At 32.3% G+C, this 26,027-nt stretch overlaps 3 protein-coding genes across 3 annotated transcripts; 2 read left to right on the forward strand and 1 right to left on the reverse strand.

Annotated features, from left to right (window-relative positions):
• The first annotated feature begins 9,229 nt into the window (after positions 1–9,229).
• LOC21400033 (putative disease resistance protein At1g50180) lies at positions 9,230–12,554 on the forward strand. Its single transcript, XM_010105200.2, has 2 exons — positions 9,230–12,360; positions 12,452–12,554. The coding sequence occupies exons 1-2, from the start codon at positions 9,556–9,558 to the stop codon at positions 12,494–12,496; spliced, it is 2,850 nt and encodes a 949-aa protein (XP_010103502.2). The 5' UTR covers positions 9,230–9,555; the 3' UTR covers positions 12,497–12,554.
• A 5,029-nt stretch (positions 12,555–17,583) lies between these two features.
• On the forward strand, positions 17,584–20,161 carry LOC21400034 (probable disease resistance protein RXW24L). Its single transcript, XM_024170201.1, has 6 exons — positions 17,584–18,415; positions 18,525–18,638; positions 18,738–18,886; positions 19,108–19,467; positions 19,685–19,782; positions 20,089–20,161. The coding sequence occupies exons 1-6, from the start codon at positions 17,584–17,586 to the stop codon at positions 20,159–20,161; spliced, it is 1,626 nt and encodes a 541-aa protein (XP_024025969.1).
• A 912-nt stretch (positions 20,162–21,073) lies between these two features.
• Positions 21,074–22,315, reverse strand: LOC21400035. The gene is made up of 2 exons (XM_010105202.2): positions 22,161–22,315; positions 21,074–22,040 (listed from the first exon to the last, which is right to left on the reverse strand). Exons 1-2 carry the CDS (start codon positions 22,212–22,214, stop codon positions 21,399–21,401), a joined length of 696 nt encoding a protein of 231 aa, XP_010103504.1. The 5' UTR covers positions 22,215–22,315; the 3' UTR covers positions 21,074–21,398.
• Between the last annotated feature and the right edge of the window lie 3,712 nt (positions 22,316–26,027).

Genomic DNA, 26,027 nt, shown 5'->3' on the forward strand with positions numbered 1-26,027 from the left:
TAATAATAATATTGTAACAAATAATATCATAATTATATTAATAACTCTAATATTATTATTTTATCATATAATATGATATTATAATAATAATATAATATAATATAATATAATATAATATAGTTATAATTTTTAATTATAATATAATTGAAATATTATTATTTCTTTTGTAATATTATAATATGTTTTATAATATTGTAATTATATTAATCATTTTAATAATATTATTATATTCTATATCGTAATTATATAATATATTATATAATAATAGTTTTTTATTATATTAAATGAAATAATAAATATATTTTATATTGTAATAATATATATTATATTATAGTATAATATAATATCGTCGTAATTTTTAACTATTTATGGCAATTCAACCTCATAATTTGTCAAACGCTATTACACTGATTTTAAAACTAACATATCTATTATAATTATAGTTTGTTAAATACTCAGGTATTTTTTGTAATAGTTGTTTTTTCTTTTAGTACAATTAAAAATAATTTTTCTATAATCTACAACAATACCAAACTAAGCCAATGTTCAGTAACTCTCTCTTGAATTATGTAAATAAATATAAAATCCTTTTTTAACACAAATAAATCATTTATCACTTGGGAACTTCGATGGTTAGAGGTGTCCTCCTTACATACGAGTAAATTTGTTTTAATTGTTGGATTAAGATTTTAACACTTTGGTATTTTTTTCACGATTTGAGTTAAGGTTATTTGAATAAAGATCTTAATTTAAGTTAAAAATTGAATTTAAATTGAAATTATAATTTGAGTTTATATTTAAATATGCACGTTTGAATTAAAATTTAAATTGAGAATCTAATTTGAGTTTGTATTTAGTTACGCGAAAACTTAATTGTGAGTAGTAAAATGTAAAGAGGGTGTAATTATTTTTTTTTGAATTTATTATTTGGATGATTCTATGGTAAGGGTGTACTTTCTCCCTACGGTAGGATGATAAATTATCACCCTTCGATTTTGATCGAGTGGCTGTGGTGAGTGGGCTCATAAATAGAAAAATAAGCCTGCACACATAGTAGCATTGACTAAAAACTGGAGAGAGAAAAAACCAATCTTGATCTCTGTCTTCGGCTTCACCTTCTCCTCCTCCTCCTCCTACTCCTCCGGTGTCGTTGCTCCGACGATACTCTGGCTCCTAGCACGACAGTGACAACAGGTCAAGCACGAGCGCGATTTGGAAGAGACACTAATGGCGGTGACGACAACAACCGCATGCGTGAGCTCCATTGGGTGGAATTGGAGGTTTGGGCGACGATGGGTGGAAAGGGAGGTAATTGGTAGGAGGAGTCTGATGGATTGCTGGGCACGAGACGAGAAGAGAAGATCGAGACAGATCCTCGCCGGAGAGATCTCGTAGGTGGCGATGAGAACGCGGATCGCGCTGGGGGAGAGAGTTCACGAAGAAAGAGAGAGTTCGCGGTGAGAAAGGGAGAGAGTTCACGGTGAGAGAGAAAGAAATCGTGACTAGATCTGGGGGTTTGCTATTCGGACGTGAGAGGAAAATCGTCGCGACGTTTGGGCAACGACCGTCGGAGAAGAAGCGACAGATCAGGGCATTTGTGAAGTTTTAGCTTGCAATCGGCAGCGATTGGAGCCAAGTTTCATCGCTGGAGTTGTTGGGTCTTGGAGATCGACATCCGGTGAGTACCATGGTAGTGTTGACGGAGGACGGCAGCACATGGTAGCGGTGGCGACACGTGTACCAGCGCCGACGAGCTCAGTTGGAAATAAAGAAAAGCTTTTTTTTAGATATTTTCATTTAGTGGAATTAAGTGCAATGTGGTCTAGAATAATTTCAGTGCACATATTCAATCTCAACCATCAGGTTTTATCTTGTGGTTGAAATTCGTCCCCTAAGATAAGGGGAAAGTACACCCACTGCCGTGTATACGAAGGAAAAATACTCTAGCCTTTAACTCAAGTGAAGTGAGTCGGGGGTTCATGAACTTGAAAACTAGTGCTTCACTTGAATTAAGATTCAAGTTTTGATTTGAGTTCACCCCAAAAGAACAACTTGGACTTAAATTGTAACTTGAGTTTGGCTTTTTTTGAGTTTAGCACTCAACCGAACAGCCTTAAATCAAATCATTTTATTGATTTAAATTTTCAATTTTAAATTTTTACAGTTAAAAATCTCTCAAAAAATGTCATTTTTAATTTTTTCTGCTCAAATTCGCAAAACGAACGAGGTCTGAATAATGAGTGGTCACCTCAAAATATTATAACAAGTGACGCATAATTGTTCAAATAATAAATTAAACTGTTGAAAATTTAATCTAACAGTTAAAATAATAATACTTACCGGTAATTAAAAAAATAAATCTTACTGTAGAAATTTCAACATAATTGTTCAAATAATAAATTAAACTGTTGAAAATTTAATCTAACAGTTAAAACAATAATACTTACCGGTAATTAAAAAAATAAATCTTACTGTAGAAATTTCACTTTGTTAATTTCGCTAGAGGTGAGCAAAAGATACAATCATCCAATTGATCCTACCGAACCAATTCAAACCATCTCAACAAAAATGGGATAACCAAAGATTATTGGATTGGATTTGGCTGGTATTTCTACGCACCCCACTCTTTCTCTCTCATGGTGGTTGCCCTCTGTTTTGCTCGCCCTCTCTCTTTTATTTGTGTCTCTCTTTCTCTCTCCTTAGGCTCTCTCTCTCTGTCTCTCTCTATGTTCTAAATTTCAGTTCCTCAAATTTTTTGCTATACATTCTAATTACCCCAACAACTATGTTATTTTCTTCATTCTCCCATCATCATTATTATTATTATTATTATTATTATTATTATTATCTTAAATTGCGACTTTATAGAAACCATAGTGAAATGTTTTAACAATCACTAAATACTATAGTGCATGAAAGTTTGGACAATACCACTACAAAACTAATATGAATATATAACGTCCCCTCTCCGAGAGCTGCACATTCATGCAGAGACCACTTTTTTTTTTTTTTAAGCATAAAAAAGAAACTATTAGTGTTGTCACACTCCATTATTTCTTTCGTCACTTTAAAAATCTCGGAGCCCACTAAAGAAATGAAAAAGACTTGAGTCAATTCCACTTGAACCTAATTTTTATTCATGCCATAGACATTTAAATGTGTGCACAACACATTAGCCGGACAGGATTCTTAAAGTAGGGTGCAGAGAGCGATTTGATGTCTACAGTTGCTTTGAGTTTGAGTCTAATCTTGTTATTATTCTTGGACCAAACATATAGAACATGATCTCTATTTTGTTTGTGAGAAGGCCTTGGCTAAATCCAACTGCTTTAGCTATCAATTTCTATCTCTGCAAGTAAAACGCTAACACATGTGAGCTAGTAACCAATGACAACTCTGCCAATGTGATAAACTCTAACTAATTACAAGCTAATCTTTATTTAAAAAACCACAAATTGTTTGCCCCACTTTTTAACTAGAGAAGTTAAAATGTGTGATATTACCCAATGTAAAATAAAGAAGAAGAGAAAAGAGAGAAAAAGAAACACTAAAGTTTTATTACAATTGCAGAAAAATACTTTTCAATTCTCTTAAATAAAGATAATATAAAGTGTATAGGAGGTAAATCCTAACGCAAATCTAATTCCCTAATCGGCTAATACTAATGTAAATACAATATAAATCAAACTCTCTGACACGACTTCCACAAAAGCTCCTAATTTGGACATATTCCACGCTTCTATTATACTAGTAGGCACGTCCCCCGTTAGTACTAATGTTTTTTTTTTTTTTTTTTTTGTGTGTGTGTAAATATCATTTAAAATTATAAGTATTGTTAACAATGTTTTCTAATTATTCATTCTAATTGTTTTTTTTATTATGAGAATATACAAATAAATATGTTAATTTAAATTATAATATTGAGTTGAACTTGAACATGTATAGGCATTTAACCAACTTATATATTTTTTTTTCAAACTAAAAATAAGATCATAAACTTTTATAATGATAGTGTAGACTTGTATAAAATATGAAATATTATATATATCCAATAGCGATTGAACAAAAATCAATTGATAATTGTTCTCATGTACATATAGTATGAGTATAAAGATTTACAAGTTCAAATATTTCTGGAAATAAAAAATAATAAATTCTAAAAAAAAAATAAAAAGCAAGCAAAATATTTGAGTAAGAGTCTATTTGAGAAAAAAATAATTTTAAATATAACTTAGAAAAAAAAAAAGGTTATAATGAGAAAGAACTAAAAACACTAGATTTTTCCTTAAAAAAAAAAAAAAACAAGGCGGCAATCAAAAAGTTGAAGTGAAAAAATAAAGTGCAGACCTATCATTCTCTCTTGTTTTATTTTAAATTAAGGGGAAAAATATTTTAATGAGAAAGATCTAAAAATACAATATTTCCAAAAAAAAAAAAAGGAAATGTTGAATTAAAAAAGGAGCAAAGCAGATTTATTAGCTAGAGTTAAAGAATGTTATATGTATGTGTGTAGAATATGAGATTAAGTGTTGGTATATATAGTTTGGCTTAATTGTGATGAGCACAATTAGATTGTAAAATTTGTTTCATGATAATGCTAGTAATTTGTGTGAGAGTGTGAGGTGTGAGAAGATAAATAAATTTAAACCATTAGATTTAAGCTAAGTGAAAAATGAGTAAGTTTTGACCATTAGACTGGTGAGATTGGAGTATGATTTTTGTACACTAATCCTCTCTTCTTCCTACATCATGATCTATGCCACTCAATCGCCGAATATAGGAGTATTCCAAATTGAATGGCACTTGCAAATTGCGATATCTGTGCAATTGTGCATGTTTGCTAAAAAGATTTAAAATTCAATTCAAATAGTTCTGTTACGGTCTAAATATTTTTTCGTATAAAAATTTAAATAAACTTATATACCAAGTGGGCACTATAATTTTCTTCAAGGGTATGGCCTACTTCCGTAATTTCCATTTTTTTTTTTTAAAAAGAACAAAACAAAGTAGAGAAAAGATCAAAGTTCTACGATCCCATAAATATTAATGCTAACAGTCCAAATTTTGAAGTTAATGGGCACTAGTTCGTTAATTTAAATTTTAATTTGAGTTAAAATATAATTTTATATAAAATTTTTTTTATTATAATAAAAAATTTAAATATAATTTTTTATTATAATAAATTTTAAATTTTAAATTTAAATCGATAAAATAAACACGACTTACATGTATTTATCGCTTTCAATGAGCTGTTAACGCGTGTTGATTCTTATCTTGCTGTACGTTTTTGTCTTTCGTGGACTTTCTAGCCTTTGGTTTTGGTAATTCCCTGGCATGTTGTCGCTTGCCAGTCTGGCAATTTTCTTTTGCTTGAAATCCCATTTTAGTTCTTCTTCATTTTGACCCCGAAAAAAAAATAAAAATCTTGACAGATATATTTATAGATATATTTATAGACCTTAGCAAATCTAGTGAGTAAGCTATATTAAGTTAATAAAACATATATTACTTTCCCTAATACAAAATACTTGGGCACCTAATTCAAATCCATATCAGAATTTATGCTTATGACTAACGGGGGGGGAAAAAAACTAATAAAATTAGTCCTATATTTTATATAAAGTTTACGTATTTATTTATCCAAAAAAAGAAAAGAAAAATAAGACGTTGCATTTTAACCACGTGTGCACCAACTGCTTACTTGTATAGTATTGACACGTGTCGCGGCTTTGTAATTTCTAAACAATGCATAGGGAGAAAAGTATGAATACTTAAAAGGACTGATTAATTCACACTTTTTTTTTTGACTTGATCGTGTGTCAATTTTTTATTGTCGAATTTTCTTCCTAAAGAAATAATTAAGTTTCGTTAATTTTACTAATTTAATATTTTATTTTTAAGTTTTTACAGTTAAAAATACTTAAAAAATGTCACATTTAAATTTTTTTATTACAGTTAAAAATTTTTAAAAAATATCACATCTCAACTCAAATCTGTAAAATAAAAGAGATTTTAATAGTTTATCTTGTGTGGATACAGAGATACGTTAGTTTATGTTTGTGTGCTAGTAAATTAAATTTATAATAGACTGATTCTTATATTAAAAAAAAAAGAAAATATGTAATTGCAAGCGCAGCCTAGTCATCACTTTATTACCTGACTCTACCATAAAGCGTAGAACTCAAATCCCTCCCCTCCTAATTTCAAAAAAAAAAAAAAAAAAAAAAATTGCAACCACTTAAAAAGGAAGTCAATTGGAATATGAAGAAATATATGCTACCGACATAAGTTCAGTAAGCAATTAATTCAGTAAATCACAAATTCACAATCCAAACTTAAGACCAGTGTCGGCTCGGCCGGGAGTTGGCTGGTCCAGCAGAACGAGAAGCTTCGATATGGTTGTTGTTTCTTGAGTTCTTCATCCCTAAAAATGTAAGAAAGAAGGAAATGGGAGTGTTAGAGAAAGACTGGGCACCCTCCTTCTAGTGCAAATAGATTTTCTTTTTCAATGATATTTATTTTAATTGATGGTCATAAAATCTGTTATTTATTCAATTTAGTTTCAAAAATTTAATATTTACCACAATTTATGATTTATTTATATATAGGTATTTTTTGATTTAGTCTTCATGAGCTCCCACAAGCTTCCATAAAAGTAATAAAAAAAAAAAAATTTAAAACCTTTTGGATTTTTAAAATTGGTTCATAACAGAAACAGATTTTTCCAATTTAATTTCCAAAATTAAATTTACAGTTTTATTTTTTAAAAATAAAATTTAATAAATTAAATCTTTTGATATATTCTTTTTAAAATTTCTCAAAATAGGATTTTATTTTACTTTCTAAAAGTAAAATTAGTAAGTTTCAAAATTTTAAATTCCACAAATTCTAAGTTTATATATTTTGAAACAGGGGCCTGTTTAGTTCGCTGATTTGAGTTGAGATATGACTTTTGAGAGCTTTTTACTGTAGTAAAAAAGTTAGATGTGACTGTTTTTAAGAACTTTTTACTGTAATAAAACTCGAATCGGTGAAATGAACGGGACTAAACATTTGAGTGTGCTATTTTTACAAATTTAAGCTTCCTCAATTAAAATTAGAAATCTTTTGAAAATTCCTTCAAAATAGGATTCCAAATATATTTTTTTCCCTATTATGATATATTTCATGATTTTGCATAAAAAGGACTAAGTATAATTGTGAATTTCTCGATATATAATAATATGCAATTGACTATATGTATTATTAATGTAAGTACGTGTGGGAATTATTTTATTATTCCAAAAAAAACAAGGTCATAAAATAGATAAAATATACTTTTTTAGTCACCTATCTTATTCTTAGCATTCCTCTCCCTTTCCTGAATATGATTTGGTTAGACAAATAGATGCATGAACAAAATTGAATCTCTTTCGTGTTTGTGTGTGCAAAACTATGTTCAAAGTAACAACAAACAGTCTGCTTAGAAAATGGGCGGTAATTAGCCAATCTAATGGCCCACATGCTTCCTCTAATACATCTTCCAAAACTATCAACCCTCTTAAGTTCCAACACGTTAATCAATCAGTCAGTCAATTATACAGTTGACACAATTAATAATGATAAGCACTCTCGTGAATTCTCGACCACCTTTTTCTTATCCGCTTTGGCACACCAGTACGGTCGTACGTACTGACCACGGCGTATTGGCTACATGTTAGTAATTGTATTATCAAAATCGACAGAAGTACTTGTCGTGTTGTAAAAAAAAAAATCTGATCTGTATATATGTATATATACTCACGATTCATGGCAAACGTTAATGGGGGAAAACCCAAGCATAAAACAGGACCACCTTGTATGTATTCCAAAATCGTCATCTTCTATTAATTTAGTCATATGTGAGGAAATTCCCTATATATATATATATATATATATATATATATATGTGTGTTTTGTTTTAGTAAAAAGAAATACTAATATCACTTTTTTTTTATCATTTTGACTTGTATTTATTGTTTAAAATGTGTATTTTGTTATCTAAATTTCTATTTAAATAATAATATATCATATTAATAAAATATAAAATATAAATAATTAATAAAAATAGTAAAAGATAAAATAATGCTAGCATTTCTTTTTAGTAATTTTTTTTTTTTTTTTTTTTTTGAGGAAACGGAAAATAACCATTTTCATTCTAGATTGAGAAATGCCGGTTATAAATTTCTCAAATATTAATGATATATAGCTATACTAGAAGTCGTACGTTGGCACTTGGCATATAATTCATTTTTATAGATTGTTTTTGCTAATTTATTTTTAATGGAGGTTTCTACTGTAGAGGAAAAATAAACTATTATTATATTTTTATTTTTCAGTCCTCAAATTTATATAAAAACTGCTTATACTATATATACATTGAGGGCCATATCCTAGAAGGACCCTTCCATAATATCCTTATTCATATTCTTTGTCAAAAATCTCTAAATCCTAAATAATGTAAACATCTGGGAGGGTGTGCATAATGGTAACGAGGAAAAAAAGAAGATAAAAGAAAGCGAAGTTGCTATCTGTTGAACAAAACAAAATAAGACTTTTCAGGGCTAAAAAAAAAAAAAAAAAAAAAAAAAAAAAAAAAATTTTTTGGGGAAAAAAAAAAAAAAAAAAAAAAAAAAAAAAAAAAACTTTACAAGGTCTCCTTTGTTCTTTGTTTTTATTTTTAGAAAAAAATTAAAAAAAAACAAAGAGATGTGTTTTGTTAAATTGTTGATTTATTTTCTTTTTATCGGGGAGAATAATTTCTCACATCCCAACTAAACTCTGGTTTGGTGTTTCGTTAAGTGTTTTCATTATTGTACTTAATATCTTAAATTAACTGTTTCAGTAATTTCTCATATCCAAAGAAAAAGACCTTAAAGACTTAGGTCTTGTTCATTTCGCTGATTCGAGTTTAGAATTCAAGTTTTGCTACAGTAAAAAGCTCTCACAAACAAACACATCTAACTTTTTTATTACAGTAAAAAATTCTCACATGAAATCACATCTCAACTCGAATTAAAAATCAAATCAGCGAACTAAACGAGTCCTTAGTCAACACAGAAGCTGTTATTTCCAGGAAGCAACATGGACAGAAAATAACTATAAGAAAAATATGTTTGAGGCTGACTAGATTCTAGAATAAACAAAGATGAGTTTTGCTTCTTGCTCTTATTTTATTTTATTTTTTGATAGTTGAGTTTTGGATCTTAACTCTCAAGAAATTGGACTTTGTAAAATAACCTGCACTGGGTATTGCCGTTTTGCAATTTGTTGACTTCAGAGACAAAAGAAAAAAAAAAAAAAAAAGGCTTGTAACTGTATTAGTGACCCTCACAGAGATTCATTACATAAAAAAAAAAAAAAAAAAAAAGGAACTCTTACATTGAAAGAGAGAAACAATTAAACAAAGAGAGAGAAACAAAGTCCTTGAAAGTGTTGAATACTACATTATTGGCTCCACCAACTGATCATCGTTGAAACTGTACTGCTTTTCTATCTGATCATTTTACTCACAGCTTTGTTATTCAATATTCAACAATGGCGGAAATGCTGGTACTATCAGCATTGACAGAGGCGGTGATTTCGCAAGCAATAGAAAGAATCTCCTACCTTCTAATCTATGAAGCAGCTTCTTTAGCCAGCGTCAAGGACGACGTGGAGACTCTACGGATCGAGCTGCGGCGGATGCAGTCCTTCTTGAGAAGCTTCGACAGCAGGCACGCGGAATCTGCAGATGATAGCGTCCGCAACTGGGTGTCGGAACTCCGAAACATCGCTTGCGAAATCGAGGATGTCATCGAGATCTTCATCGTCAAAGCCGAGGCCTCGATTGTCAAAGGTGGTTCTCATCTCCGAAAGCTCCGAAAACAAATCGACTCCATTGAAACAAGGATAAAGAGTATATTTGAGAGCAGGAGTAATTATGGGATTAGGTTTGATAGCAGAGATCTGGCTACGGGGGGCGCAGGTCTTTCTACCGTTGAGTTGAGAAGATCGTATCCTGACGATGAGGAAGAGGAGAACGATGAGGTAACCGGATTGGATACCACCGTTTTGAAGACTCGGTTGTTGGAGGAGAAAGATCATTTATGCGCAATTCCCATTGTGGGAATGGGCGGATTAGGTAAGACCACTCTTGCTAAGAAAGTATACAATGATTGTGATGTGAAGCAACATTTTGAATGTTGTGCTTGGGTTTTGATATCTCAAGAATACGTGGCAAGGGATGTTTTTTCCGAAATCTTGATTCAAATTGGTTACTCTTCTCAATCTCACTACACAAGTGTTACGGAAGAGATTTTAGAAGCGAGAAAAAAAGAAAGAGAGCTGTTGAAAACCGTGGAAGAGGGTGAGTTAATTGGTTTGATTAAAAACAAGCTAAGAGGAAAGCGATATGTAGTGGTTCTTGATGATATTTGGCGAGTTGACGATTGGGATTCCATAAAAAAGATTTTCCCTAAAGGGAAGGAGGGAAGTAAAGTTGTCTTCACCACACGCATGAAGGAATTGGCATCCTATGCCGATCCACATGGCTCCCCCATCGAGCCTCCGCTTTTAAATCTCGAAGAAAGTTGGGAGCTTTTGTACCGGAAAGCATTCCCGAGCGACGTCTTTGGTGAGCGTGGTTGTCCGCCGGAGTTTGAGCGCATGGGAAAAGAGATGGTAAAGAAATGTGGAGGACTACCACTCGCAATTGTAGTACTTGGAGGCCTTTTAAGGATGAAAAATTCGGAAGATGAATGGAAGAAAGTTGAGAAAGATGTGAATGCCCACTTAAATAGGTATAGATATGGACAACAATATGGAGTTGAAGAGATGTTAGCGCTAAGCTACCATGATTTGCCTTACTACTTGAAACCGTGCTTTCTGTATTTGGGGAGCTTCCCAGAGGATATGGAGATCCCTAGAAGAAAACTAATTCAACTATGGATTGCGGAAGGCCTAGTGACGGAACCAATCGCAACTAGAGGACAGACAATGGAAGAAATAGCCGAGCAATACTTGAGAGAGTTGATTGATAGGTGCATGGTTCAAGTAGGCAACAGGGACTACACCGGGGTTGGGATAAAAACATGTCGAGTTCACCATGTTGTGCGTGATTTTTGCGTGTCAAAGGCGAGGGAGGACGACTTCTCCGAGGTTATCCGACAACATGAGATCAACCACATGATGGAAACATCAACAAGTTGTTTCTCAATTCAGCAATTGACGTTGACAACAAGAACACGCCGAATTGCCATTCATCCCGGGTGCAATCTCAATCCAACTCGAATGCATCCCCATCTCCGTTCTCTGCTATGCTTCGACGCGATTTCATCATCTTCCCTGGTGCAATACATAAAAAGTAAGAACGTGAGATTGCTAAGGGTGTTGGAATTCGGGTTCAATAGAAGCACCATGGTCAGCAAGTGTACAGTGCCAACAGAAATCGGCCAGTTAATTCACTTGAGGTACTTAGGGATAAGAGATGCCGGTAAAGTAAAACTTCCAAGCTCCATAGAGAACCTGAGAAATTTAGGCACCCTGAATCTTCGCGAAAATGCCGAAGTAGTACTGCCGTTGGAGATCTTGAGGCTAAAGCGACTGAAGCATCTCTTGTTGCCTTTTCGAACATCTTTTCCTCATGGCTTTACTTGGGCAACTTACCTTCTTTCTGACCCTAGACAAATCCAGACTCTCAAGTACATAAGATTTGGGCAATTTCTTCTCAGGAACAAGATGTTACGTTGCGAATTGACGAATCTCCGGAACTTAGGGGTGCACTTCAAAAGCAATGAAGAAATTAGGTTGTTCCTCTTGTCACCAAATCTTGAACTCCGCATGCTTCAGTCCCTGCACATGTCTATTCCCTCCAACGAGGGGTTTTCAAGTCTTCAGCCACTTTGTCAATGTGTCATTCTCTCCAAGCTATTTTTAGACGGGAAGATATCGAAAACTCACGACCTCGAATTTCTTCCGACAAGTCTTACCAAGCTGATCTTGTGCGACTCCGGCCTCAAAGAAGACCCCATGCCAATTCTGGAGAAGCTTCCGAATCTGAGGTTCCTCGGATTGCACAACGCCTACGTCGGAAGTGAAATCGTTTGCGGTGCCGAAGGATTTCAAAGGCTGGAGACTCTCCAACTCTTTTCGCTGGAAGAAGTTACAAGGTGGGAAGTGGGGGAATATGCAATGCCAAATCTCAAGAGATTGCATATCAAGCATATGCTTGAATTGGCGATGATTCCAGAAGGATTGAAAAATATTACTTCTCTTAGGGAACTTAAGATTAGTGACATGAGAAGATCATTTGAAGACAGGCTTAGAGTGAAAGACGGAATTGAAGGAGTAGATTTCTACAAAGTTCGTCACGTTTCTTCCATCTCATTTTCATGGACTTTGCCCTCCAAGTATCAATATTTCTAATTAATTGTGTTCCTTGTTAAATATGCAGGAGCTGATCATGATAAGTTTCTTGGAGAGAGACGTAATTTTGTAGCTTGAACGAATCTTGTATTATAATTAATTTCAAACCAGAAAATTGTGATTTGTAGTTATTTTGTTTATCTTATAGTTAAATTTAGAGTGTTTCTCTGAGGCGAGAATTTCTGAAAATTTATACCCAAACATCCCATGTGTTTTGCATAAATAACAGTACTTTTGTTCCTCTTATTATTATGCAATAGGTACCCCATGTGCTTACAAAAATTAGACTCAAAATTTTTCCTCAAAGCAATTAATTTTCTTCAAATTCTAAAATTACATTAAATACAATTGAAAACATTATTAAACCAAACTATTATATAAAATCAACATTAAAAAAATTAAAACTCTTAAAATAATTAAACTATTTGTTCAATTGAAATAATTATTTCGAAACGTATTTAAAATAATTTTTAGCATAGATTGGGAACTGTACTATTGATATTTTCAAATTTTTTATATATATTTTTTTTACAATTCAAATCACAACTCAACCTTTTTTTATTTTATTTTTTCACAATTCAAATCACAACTCAACATTTTACTATGGTATTATTTCTTACAAAAAATTAAATTTAACTTTTTTGTTATAATGTTTTCTTTCAAATAAATTTACTTTTTAACTTAAGTTCTCAACTCGAATATGTGAAAAGAACATTTGATTTTACAAAGTTAAGGATATTTTGCTTATTTATATAATAAAAGGGGAAAAAGTTATATTTAGGCAACATATAGGGGCTATTTTAGGTATTTTTCTCTTAAACATTTAATGAACATAAAATACAAGATCTTTTTTTATTTGTTTTTAGTGCTTAAAATATTTCTTGTAAACTAGTTAAATAAAATTTTCTGTCTTTTTGCCCCCTTTTTCATTCACAAAATGCAAAGGAATGAAATTGGAATAGTTTTCCAGATTATTGAAGCGATGCTTTCATAGTTCCTAAAAGTAGAGGGATACATAGCCAGAAAATTAAAACTAGAATAATAATTATTTAATTAACCGATAAAAAATAACTAAAAAACAAATTTTCAAAAGGTAGAAATTTACGAAATAATTGTAAGAATCTTGACTCCTAATCTGCTATTTCTAATAGTGATTCTGTAGATAGCGTGGTAGACTACTGCCAACACAGAGGTCACCAGAAGGCTACTGCAGGTAGCAGCCTGCTGGGATATTTTCAAGTATATTTTCAATATTTTGGTTTTAGTTGTCATTTGCTGCAAATGGTTTTTCTTTCATACGAAAATTATTTGAATGTTGTAATTGGATATTGCGTAAATTAAGTTATTTTCCATCTATCAAAAGCACCTGCTCTGGAATTTAAGGGTAAATTTTACTATAATGGAAATGGTATGTAAAAAGAGAGGACAAAGACTTAAAGAAAGAAATAAGCAAATAGTCGGGTTTAGTTTTTACTTATCTATTAAGACCTAGACATGGAAACAATAGAATTTCCTTTCTAGTACTATTTATTAACTTTAGGAATATATTTGTATTCCACCATTGATATCATGAAGGTTAATAAGGTCTATGCATCTTATTAATAATTCATATGATGATTTCACAGCATTATATTGGATAAATTTTATGACTTTCCATTGAATTAAGTCACTTTTTCAGTTTGCCCCCTGCCTTAAGAAAACTCTCCATTTCCCTTATAAACTTCAAAATGTTAACAAATTCGCCCTCCCTTGTTACTTGGATGGATGAAAATTTGCCTGTTTCTTCACTAAACGGACTACTTTTCCTCTGAAAACTTAAAGGAATTCTCTTTCAAGTGTTTCCCTTTCTAGCTAAGATCTTTGCAAGAGCAAAAAAAAAAAAAAATGAGTATTAAATTTCCTTCTAGGCTGGTGGACGAAAGGAAATTGTAAATGTGATGAACATAATTTACTTGTTATCTGAGAAAAGATAAGGGTGCTTTATATATATATATATATATATACTCACACGACTTGTCTCACGTACCTCATCCTCCATTCAGTAACGTTGCCTCACTTGTCTTAGCCGTTGGATTAAACTTATTGAATTCGACGGACTTGTTTAAACATATATGTGCGGAAAACGTGCTTTGGAAAAAAGAAAAAAATAATGATTCTGTAATTGGAAGCAGTGCAAAGAGTAATGAATAGGTTTAAATAAATTAATTTATATTGATAACGTGACAACAGTAAAAGGTCTATAAGGCAAATTAGTTAAGTAGACGATAAAACAATAAAAATACGTAAAACAGTCATTTATAAACAGTTAACGATTAAAGATTTATGAAATTACAGTGATGTTATGTGTTAACAATAATCAAATCATGAAACAAATGGTATAAATGAAACAACACGAAATCAGATTGGAGACTCCAAAATTAATGAAAACTGTGCGTTGATTAATGATTTCGAACGTAAAAATGTGAGGTAAAAACAATATGAAATCCAATTAAAAGTACATAAATCAATGGAAATTGTATGTAGATTAATGATTTCGAACGTAAAAGTGGTAACTTTACAATACTTGTGAAATTCCTTGTTGTTGGTTTTAAGAAGGAATTTTTAAGGAAAAATGGTTAAGTGGACGATAAAACAGAAAAATTACATAAAACAGTAAATATTGAAAACTAGACCGATTGGTTTTTATGAAACTACTGTAACGATACGAGTTCACCATAATTAAATCATGAAACATTAAAGATACCGTTTACGGAGGCCAATAATGTGGGCCACATTCACTGGCCCAATTTTATGGGCTCTCTCCATGGGAACAAACTTTACATACGAGTCTAATGTCATAACAACGTTGTATTCTTACGGAAATAACAGAAAATCGAAAAGTTTAAAAAAATATATAGATTAATTTTTAGTTATAAAAATTAATAGGTCATAATTTGTTAAGTTATGGTTTATAATTAGATAAGTTATAAACAAAACTGTTAAGTTATGGTTCATAACCAGATAAGTTATGGACAAAAATCGTGAATTGTGGACAATAACTTGTTAAGTTATGGTTCATAACTAGACAAGTTATAGATAAAAATAGTAATTTAGCCTATTTTTTAACTTATGTAAACTATTGACCTATTAATTTTAATTCATCTCAAGTCTTGACCTATTTCTCTCTTTCTCCCTTTTTAATATTAAAGTAAGAGCCCGTTTGGTTCATGGATTAAATTCATTTTCGATTTACATGTATTTTTTGTGAGAGAAAATACTGTAGCGAATCATGAACCATGATTCGAATCAGAGAACAAATCCTCTAACCAAACGGTCTCTAATTTATCCTAATATTCGAGACGTGGAATTTAATATGTGGCCTCGTTCATTTCACCGATTCGAGTTTTCAGTTTTAGGTTTCTACAGTAAAAAGCTTTCAAAAAATGTCACATTAACTTTTTCTGCTATAGTGAAAAGTTTTTAAAAAATGTCACATCTCAATTCGAAACTAAAGAGAAGAGGATTTAAAAAAAAGAAGGAAAGTAAAAACTAAACAAAAATAACCCACTTAAGAAATGTTTTGTCAAGGGAAGAGGATTTAAAAAAAATTAGACATTGATTTGTGGAAGAAGAAATGAATTCAACAAGAAGTTAAATAAAAAAGTATATTTATGAGGGTCAATTTAGGGAAAGTCAAAGAAGGAAGACTGTCTAGTAAGGCAAAAAAATAAGAAAGAAAGAAAAGAGGGTAAAAGGGTGTTATTAATATTTCAAAAAAAAAAAGGAAAAGTAACGAAATGACTCTGACAAAACGATTTTTTAGTGCCCAGAAAAACCCATTCTTCTTTTTACAGGAGGTAACGGATAGAGTAATAGGATGAGATTAAAATCTTAAGGGTCCGTTTAGTATGAGTAATACCTTAAGGAATTGTTTCGTAGGAAGAATAGATTCGTGAAATGATGGATAGGATATGAGGGACCAGGAGTGGAAAGGAAGGGATGTATTATAATTTTTGTAAAGTTGTTTAGTATAATAGTAATGAATAATTGTTGTTATCATTCCTTCTTGTTTGGTATTGAAAAGGAAGAAGGAGGAGATGATTAGTTTGATTCTTAAACTTACTATATTATCCATGAAAAAAATTGATTTTTTTTAGTTAAATTGTCTAAAACAGAATCAGAAATCTACAAATAAAATTGAAGTAATCAATTGCAAAAATTAGAAGAGAAAGAAAGAGAAATCTAATTTATATTTGACCCAAGAATTAAGTCAAAATGAAGCTTGACTTTCCTATATCAAACTATTGCAAAAGTACACTTTACTAACTGTGAAGTTGTTCATTTCAAAGAAACTGTGAAGTTGTCAATTTGACTTTTCTTCTATAGTATTTGTATTCTAGTAAAAATTATGACCTCCGATTTTCATATGTTCTTTTCTCAAATGCAATATGAATCATTCACCCTCTAAGTTGGGGAGAATTCTTCCTCAAATTCAGAAGAACTTCAACTGATATATACGTAGAGAGAATAATTTTCGTCATGAACACGAGCTACCCACATTTTTTAGAGCAGATAAATTTTTAAATTCACGAAAAATGATCCTCTTTCATAATAGGTAAAATATAGTCAATTACATTTTAAAAAAATATACATTTAATAACTTTTCATTTTTTATTTTTTATTTTCTATGTTATTTCATTCAACAGCGTGATGAGTCATGACAAGTCTGCTGGTGCTAGTATTTAATGGTTGGGCCTGACAATTCCCGTCAATAATTGATTAAGAACTAAACCTGTGTTTTGTTGGCTTTTCCATGGTCCTCCACAATTTGTATTGTTTCAGCTTAATTATAATTCTTTTTTTTTTTTTTTTTGCCAAATTTGGATTAAGGTTTTTTTTTTGGGCCAAATTTTCTACTACGAAAGCTTAATTAGAAGTTAGCTAGTGGCCTCAAGCAAAAATTCTGATCAGGCTTTTGTTCTTCTTTGCCAAATTCGGATTAAGTTTCTTGAATGATACAGCTTCAAAATCTATTTCTTAGAATCAATATTTTAAAGGCATCTTCATGGAAATTAAAACCAAAACAAAAACAAACAAACAAACGAATTATTTAAGGCAATCTGCCAGCTAACAGGATAAAAAATAAATATGATCAAATGCGCACTGTTTTATCAGAATCAAATGCGCATCAAGGAAGTAGCATTGTCTGTTGGTCCCAACAACAGTTCTCCAATTCAACCTCCACTTTTGACGCCTGCGGAGAGCTGGGAGCTTCTTAAGCGAAAAGCCTTTCCAAGAGAAACATTTGAGAAGCATGCTTGTCCACCGCAATTCGAAGTGATAGGAAAGGAAATGATTCGAAATTGTGGAGGACTGCCTCTTGCAATTGTAGTTCTTGGAGGCTTATTGAGAAATAAAAATTCATTGGGTGCATGGGAAAAGGTGCAAAAAGATGCAAAATCACACATCAACAAGCTCAAATCGGAACAACAATACCGAGTAGACGATATCTTGGACTTGAGCTTCCAAGATTTGCCTTACTACTTGAAACCATGTTTCCTTTATTTAGGAAGCTTTCCAGAAGATAGTGAGATACCCAAAAGCAAGTTGATTCGACTGTGGATCGCAGAAGGCTTTATATCAACAATGGAAAGAGAAGATATAGAAGGGGAATTAATAGAAAATGTGGCTGAACATTACTTGGGAGAATTGGTTGATAGATGCATGGTTCGGGTGGACAAAAGGGACCATACAGGAAAAGGTGTCAAAACATGCCGATTTCATGATCTTATGCGAGATTTTTGCATTTCTAAGGCGAAGGCAGAGAATTTCCTAGACATTATGCAGGAGCACCATATGAACATGATGACGGCTGGTTCTTCTTCAGTTCAGTTTCATCCAGCGACTCGTTTTCGCAGGATTGTTATTCATGTTAACGACCACGATCTTCATCACCGCACACCTAATTGGATGGAACAAGTAGGTCCCAGTATCCGCTCTCTTCTATGCTTTGGTATTGATACTCTACCCATAGTATCTGTAACCAAAAATTTCATACTGTTAAAGAGTATTGAAACTTGATTTTAATTGGACTAAATTTCCGAGTAATAAATCTTTGAGAGGAATCGGTAATTTAATTCACTTGAGATATTTGAGGTTAAGCGGGGCTAGTGATGAGTCAAAATTGCCCCGCTCTATAGGCAACTTGCAAAATTTGCACACTCTAGATCTTCGAGGTAATGAGAACGGCACCATGTTTCTACCAAGGACATTATCGAGGCTTGTCCGTTTGAAAATTTTGTTATTACCTTGGCGTTATTCATGCACTTCTCTAGTAACCAATAATCCCTTTGGAAATGATAGCCTAACAAACATTGAGACCTTGAAGGGCATATATGCAAAGGATTTGGTCAGTTATGGCGCAGTGCGTAAACTGACTAACATTCGGAATCTTGAAGTAGGTTCATTTCGCAGCGATAAAGAAGTAAGCTTGGTCCTTCAGTCACTCGGCTTTCAATTAGGCCACCTGCAATCCTTGAGGATGCACATGTCCAAAGGCGAATTTCCAAATCTGGAATTGCTTTCTCAATGCCATGTCCTGAGCAAACTAAGTTTAGAAGGAGAGTTATCGCGAGAAGCTCTTTCAGTTTTGCCAAAAAAAGCCTAACCAAAATTAATTTGAGGTTCTTTCGGGATTTAAATCAGGAGTTAGCGGTTTTGGAAAAGCTGCCGAACTTAAGAATTCTCCGGTTGGATAATGACCTGGTGGATGAGACTAGCAGAAATAGTGTGTATAAATTGGTGTGTTCTGCCAATGGATTTCCCAAGCTCGAGGTTCTTACACTCAGAAGCTTATACAGATTAGAGGAGTGGGAAGTGGAGGAAGGTGCAATGCCGAATCTCAGGAGATTGAATATGATTGGTTTGCAAACACTGAAGGCGATTCCCGAGGGTCTAAAATATGCCTCCACTCTCCGCGAATTGCATATGGTTGCAATGTGGATAGATTTTGAAGACAATGTTAGAGTCAATGAAGAAGGAGTTGAAGGGAAAGATTTCTACAAGGTGCGCCACATTCCCTTCATCTCATATTCAAGATAGCAGAGCTGTTGGAAAAAATTTGCAATGAATACAGCCTCATAAAACAAGTATAGATTACAGTTCTGTAAACATTTGAAACATAATTGAAATGGTGTAATCGGGGTTCTGGGATTCGAGAAGAGAGCTCTCGAAACGAACTGATTGTAAAGCTGATTTTTCTGAATGCTATAATCTTCTGCAGTGCATTCAGAATCTTGATTCTGCATTTTTTCAGTTTACTGGTTTTGTTCTTAAATCTGGTTCTCTGTTGAGACTTGAGAGTTTTGACTGGAACTCTTGGTATATAATTGTCTTAATTCCAAATTTTAACATATGTGTTTATTCTTGTTTTGATCACTTGTTACCTGTTATGTTATAGTTTTATTATTTTGGACAGCATTTTCTTTGATAATTTCTCTTAGAACTCTACGAACTTATTATGACCTTGACATTAAAGGTATATAGGTCTAAAATTAGCTACTGTTAGGCTAAGTCTGCAACTATTTTGATACATTTTTTTCGTTAAAATGTAACGTGTCTGATTCCGAATTGTCTTTAGCTTGGACAATTAGTGTCTGATTCCTACTTTCTTTTGGTCCCTAACAGTTGGTTTAGTACATTTTTTGCGGAACTTGCCTGGAAGGTTACACTTGTTCCTGCTCAACACATAATTAGCTAGAATTCACTCTAGCATATATATATTTGTATGTCACTCTAGCATATATACAAGCATACATCCACGCATATGTATGCATGTACATTTATGTATTTATGTGTGCATGCATATGTATCATAATGAAAATTCATACGACTATAAAAAAATAAAAAAATAAGTAAATAAAGATAGTCAGAAATGGCAAAGATGCTTACAAGAAAAATTGGGCACACAAATAGTGTAGGGCCCTATTGGTATGTTTTTTGCGCTTATTAAGCATGTGGTATACACTTTTATCTCTCAGTATTGGTTCAAAGAAAGCAACTCCCATGATCCCTTTTACTTGATTGACTCAGTCTTGGTCATGTGGAGAGAATTCCATTCGTCCAGTTTTTTGTCATTTGGTACACATTTGATTTTTGTGTGTTTTAAGATTCTTATTAACTATTGCAAAATGAAAGTAAATTTAATGAGTCTATGCACAGTAAATGGCAGACACTTATTAGCCATGAATGTGGTACCTAAAACTCTTGAGTCTATGTCCAGCCAAAGTCATACTCAATATCATTACATGTTCTACTTTAAGAAAAAGCATTGTGATCAGCACAACTATCAGGTTTTTAAGCCAAAGTGCATCATGTTAAATCTCAATGTACTTTATATTTGTAAATCCATAACAGATTCCCAAGTAATAATCAGGAGAATTTATACAACTTTTCTTAAGTTGTGAAGCTTAATTATTGTAACGACGAAAAGACAACTGGATTTATAATGAATCAATGGGAGGCGCTTTTCAGAAGAAACACAGTGAGTTTGAAATGTGTGTGATTTTGCTTATAATCTTCTTCTTAATCATAGTTAATTTTTGTAGCAGCTGAAAGAAAGTATAGCTCTCATATTTAAGATGAAACACTATAACTCTTGTGTGTTTTTATTTTTTATTTTTTTTCCTTTTCTTCAGCGAAAAATCCCGATAACATAGAATTACAGAATCTAATTCTTAACATATTTTACCTCATATTCACAATGGCAGCTACAATATGCTGGAAAAGACAATTTCAGTCTTTCAGCTAACAAGTTACACAAGTTAGGATCTTGATCTTCAAGACAAAGCAGTCTAAATTCTAAACTGATGCCCCCAAAAAACAAAACAAAAATGCAATCCACTTCATGCTGAATCCTTTGGACGTTTTACAGTATGAAAGGAATTGGCTGACATGAAATTTAGGTTAAGAGATAGAAAATAAAAAGAACTACAGCCTTAGTAGAGAATCCTCTGGTACTTTGTGTTGGAGTTAAAAACAGAGTCATGATCAGAGTGTGGTAGGCTTCTCTTGTGACTAAAACAAGAGTCATGGCGAGGAAAGGTCAGCGGCGGAGGGCGAGAAATGGCCACCGGAGGGATCTCTATGGTGTCGACACGAGGAGGCGGGTGCTGCCACTGAGGGAGAGGTCCAGCCAGGAGAAGAGTCTGCAGGAGTGGCCCTGCTTCCATCACTGCCTGCAGCAGCTTCCCTTTCTCCGGCAGCGCCTTTCCCGCCACCAACTTCTCCGCGCCCGGTGGCAGGTCCAAGTCCCTACTGTCTTTCTCAGACTCAAAACAATTAGGAAAATGTTGGTCAACAAAGTGGCTCTCTTTTGCTTGCTGGTCCTCAGTTTCTTCCTGCTTCTGTTGTTCTTGCTCATGCTTTTGTTGCAGTTGTTGCTGGAGAACAAGAATGTCCAGCATTATGCTTTGGCATTTTGATTCGGCTTCGTCTCTCTCTTTGATGGCTCTGCTGAGGAAATCCTTGAGATGAACAAGCTCATCTTCTTTCTTTATGACCTCCTCTTTGGCAGAAGCAACTTTCGTCTCCAATTCCGAGGTCTTGCGTAGAAGAGAATACCATACCTCTTCCATTCCCTGCAAATGCAATTCCAAGAAAAATCTCAAAACCCAACAAAAAGTAGAGAGAATTAAGCAATTGGGCAATCTTTAAAAAAAAAAAGAAAGAAAAACTGAAAAAAGAATATCTAAATTTACCTCTTCTTCATAGGCGAAGAAATCCCAGTCAAAGGGACTACATTGATCTTCCATAATAAGCTTTGGACCTGCAAAAACTGAAGTAGTACTTTGCCGTGCTGTTTTTGGTTTTTTTTTTTTTTTCCCTCTTTATCTTTTGTATGCTCTCTTTTGCTTTTCTTTCATTCCTTGGAGAAAAAAGTAGAGGAAATGCCAAAAGCATATATAGAAAGGCCTAACATGCCAAAGCAGATGTCTTTGTGGAAATGGATTATGCGTACACATGGACCAAAAAGTGTTAAATGTGAAACCTGGGGTGAAAAAGTGGGGGGCTAATTTATTCCTCTTCAACTGACAACTTTTTCACTGTTCCAAGCGGCGGATGGCACGTGAGAATGAGCTTCTAAATCTCAAACTATGTTTTGAAGATTAGGTTGATAAGGAGGGGCTTCTAACTATTATCCCTTTTAACCATAGTTATAGGAACTTTTCATCAGGGTATTCTTAATGTTAGTGTATGTTTTTTATTATTAAATTTGATCAAAATCATATTAAAATTAAAAAAATGACAATAATACTAATTTAACAGTTCAAAACAAAATTCTATCAATACGGTAGATTTCATAGCATGACGTTTAATGTTCGTTAGTTATAAAACTTAAAACTAAGCAAAGTTTAAGAGCAGTTTGTAGGATATTCTTATAAGACTTACAAGAGTTGATCATCTTTTAGTATATCAATTGGCAAATGTCGAAAATTTTAAGTTGTCCAATACATAGGGATATATCATTTTGGCACCCTTTGTTGTTTCGAAGGTACTCTATTTTTTTTTAACAAAATAGGTACTCAATTTTTTTTTAACAAAATTAAATAGATAGCTTCGAGTTTTAGAAAACATGTTGTGGATACTCTAGGGTCCTTTTTTAAATCATAAAATGTCCCTTTATCCTTTTCGATTAATTAATTAGAAACTACAAATTTTGAAAATTTTACAAAAATATTTTAAGAACTTTTTTTTTAATTCATATTTTAAATGTAAAATTTTGAGGTTTTTTTAATTTTTAAATGTTTTAAAATACATTTAGAATTTTTTTAAAACTCGAAGCTATTACTTTTGAGATATTCTTAAAATTTCAATATAACAGAGAGTTACAAATTGATTTTATCCTCTGACCTAAGTTGTTGTATACATCTAATTTGAAGCCCAGGGAGTCCACAGTTTTAATTAAGGTTTTAGAGTTTGCATGTTTTTTTGACATTAATCGCGAGCACACACACCTTGTGGAATGATGGAACTAAACAACGTGCATGCATTTGTAACGTTAAATATGTCTAACGAGATTTTGGGTTGTCATTTCATATTATAAGCCAAAATTTTGAGATAATTAAATCAATCTAGTCCACTATATATCTTGATTGATCCTTTAGCTAAGATGCTAGATACCTTACCCATTTTTTATTTTGTTCTTTTCCTAGAATTGTGTAGATATATATTTTATATAATGTGAAATTCTGATCCATGTTTTATCTTAACATATATGTATATATAGTTAGAAGAACATTTTGGTAAAATATATAGCTTATCATGTCACAAAATCAAAAGTCATTGTTTAGTTTATATGTATGTATCTATATATATATATATAGGATTCAATGGTAAGATCCAAATTTTAGAGCCACTGATCTTCTTGGTTAGAGTCGAAAGAAAAAGTCTAGTTTTAGAAATGATTAAAGTCATCTTATCTATGTAAAGCACTTCTTTTTTTCCTCTCTTTAAATATATGATTTTGACGGTTGAAAGAGAACAAAAATGATGGGTTATGTGTATAGATTATACATGGTCATTAATTAATAAAACATAACCCATACAAGTGTCATTATAACTTTTTTCATTTATCTCACATGAACTTGGCTTCTAATTCTGTGAAGAATTCAATATAGACTATAAAGGCGAAAAAAAAAAAAGAGAGAGAGAGAATATTAGAATTATATGGGAATGTGATAAAGAGGACGCATGCGTGGGCAGTGAGCACAACTAAAACGTATTTCTCGAACTATATAGGACAAATTACTCGAGACAAAGACCAACAAAATTTCATGCATTTTTCTTTCGGCGTATTCAAGTCAATTTCCTGATACTAAGGTGAAGATTTCTCTCTTTTTTTTTTTTTTTTTTTTTTTTTTTTGAAAAGATGAAGATTTCTCTTTCATTACATTGAGAAACTGAATAAACCAAGAAAAACAAACATACAGGTTAAAGTTGTCAAGAAATATCTTTAGAAAAAGGGTCTTGACGTAAGCTTTTTTTTTTTTAAGAAGTCTTGAAGTAAATTAAATCCGTTCGTTATCAACTAACTATTTTTCCATTTTAAAACTTAAAAAAAAAAAAAACCCTAAATAACCACGTACAGGTGAATATGGTTGTTTATTATTGCAATTAGTTAATGTGGGTCTCCTAACAATTATCTCTAGTACAACTACAAAAATATTCTTACCGCCTTGTATACAAATCTTTTTTGCTTTTCTTATGTCACTTTTTTTCTAGTTAAAAAAGGGATTATCTCTACCATAGTCTCTTGATCCTTTCGTTAATAGCAAAAATTCATAGGCACATTAAGTAAAAAAAAAAAGTAAAAATGACTTAATTATACTTAAAAGATGCGTTCTATTTCATTCACATCACCGCAAACTTAACGCCGCACAATTAATAGACCGAGAAGGGACCTTCAAGCATGCGTTTAGAGTATCGAACCATAGACTAATTTTGAGAGAAGATCTCATATGCTACTTTATGATGTGTCTACATGCATCTCTCATCTCTTTCTTGATTTTCTTTTTTTTTTCCCCTCCAATATTACAAGTTACAACTAATTGTCAGAGAAAGAGGCGCGTAGAACACAGCCTTTTTTTCTTCAAATTATAAGCAGGATTGGACACAAAGAAGATGATGGTAGGGTCATTGAGGACCCTCTTTTTAGGTACAAATTTTGTGTTCTTTTTTTTTTTTATCATTTGGGATTGGCAAAAAGGAAAGCACATTACTGTCTTGACCTACATTTCAGATCAATTGGCTGTTTGGAAAACTTTTTTGTCAAAAAATGAATTTATCCCTTGCGTGTGGATCCTCATATATGTCTTGCAAGTCATGCAGATTGGCCACTCCATTTTCACATGCACACATGCAGATTCCAAATCCAAAATTTAAGATATTAGACTCATCATTAGAAAGAAAAAAAAAAAAAAGAGGTTATAGTTTGCGCGTTTATTTGGTATGAATCACAAACCAGCTTGCTAATAGATGTTGTAAAAAGCTCAACAATAAGTTGTGGCTGATTTACTCATTTTGTCCACAAGTTGAAACACGAGCAATCTCGTGATAAATGAAAGAGAAAATCTGCGACCTTAATGTAAATACCCAAAAAAAATGTTAGTAAAGATAAAACAAAAGTCTCATTTATTTCACCAATTTGAGTTTAGAATTTAAGTTTTGTTACATTAAAAAGTTCTCAGAAACAATCACATTTAATTTTTTTACTATAATGAAAAGTTCTCACATAAAATTACATCTCAATTCGAATTAAAAATTCGAATCAACGAATTAAACGGGCCCAAAGAATATGCAGATATTCACCAATATATTTATAAGGAGAAAGAAGGAAATAGGCCAAGACTTAAGATGAATTAAAATTAATAGGCCAATAGTTTACATAAGTTAATAAATAGGCCAAATTACTGTTTTCGTCCATAACTTGTTTGGTTATGAACCATAACTTGACAAGTTATTGTCCATAATTCACAGTTTTTGTTCATAACTTATCTAGTTATAAACCATAACTTGACAAGTTTGTCAATAACTTATCTGATTATGAACCATAACTTGACAAGTTA

This window comes from Morus notabilis, unplaced genomic scaffold, assembly GCF_000414095.1.
Source record: "Morus notabilis unplaced genomic scaffold, ASM41409v2 Scaffold413, whole genome shotgun sequence".
Lineage (NCBI taxonomy): Eukaryota > Viridiplantae > Streptophyta > Magnoliopsida > Rosales > Moraceae > Morus > Morus notabilis.

Coding starts and splice junctions, on each gene's coding strand:
- LOC21400033 (XM_010105200.2), top strand. CDS start 9,556: ATGGCGGAAATGCTGGTACTATCAGCATTGACAGAGGCGGTGATTTCG. Junction 12,361..12,451: donor AAGGAGTAGATTTCTACAAA/GTTCGTCACGTT, acceptor TTAAATATGCAG/GAGCTGATCATGATAAGTTT.
- LOC21400034 (XM_024170201.1), top strand. CDS start 17,584: ATGCGCATCAAGGAAGTAGCATTGTCTGTTGGTCCCAACAACAGTTCT. Junction 18,887..19,107: donor CATTTCGCAGCGATAAAGAA/GTAAGCTTGGTC, acceptor GATTTAAATCAG/GAGTTAGCGGTTTTGGAAAA. Junction 19,783..20,088: donor AGTTTTGACTGGAACTCTTG/GTATATAATTGT, acceptor GGTCCCTAACAG/TTGGTTTAGTACATTTTTTG.
- LOC21400035 (XM_010105202.2), bottom strand. CDS start 22,214: ATGGAAGATCAATGTAGTCCCTTTGACTGGGATTTCTTCGCCTATGAA. Junction 22,041..22,160: donor TCTTCGCCTATGAAGAAGAG/GTAAATTTAGAT, acceptor TTGCATTTGCAG/GGAATGGAAGAGGTATGGTA.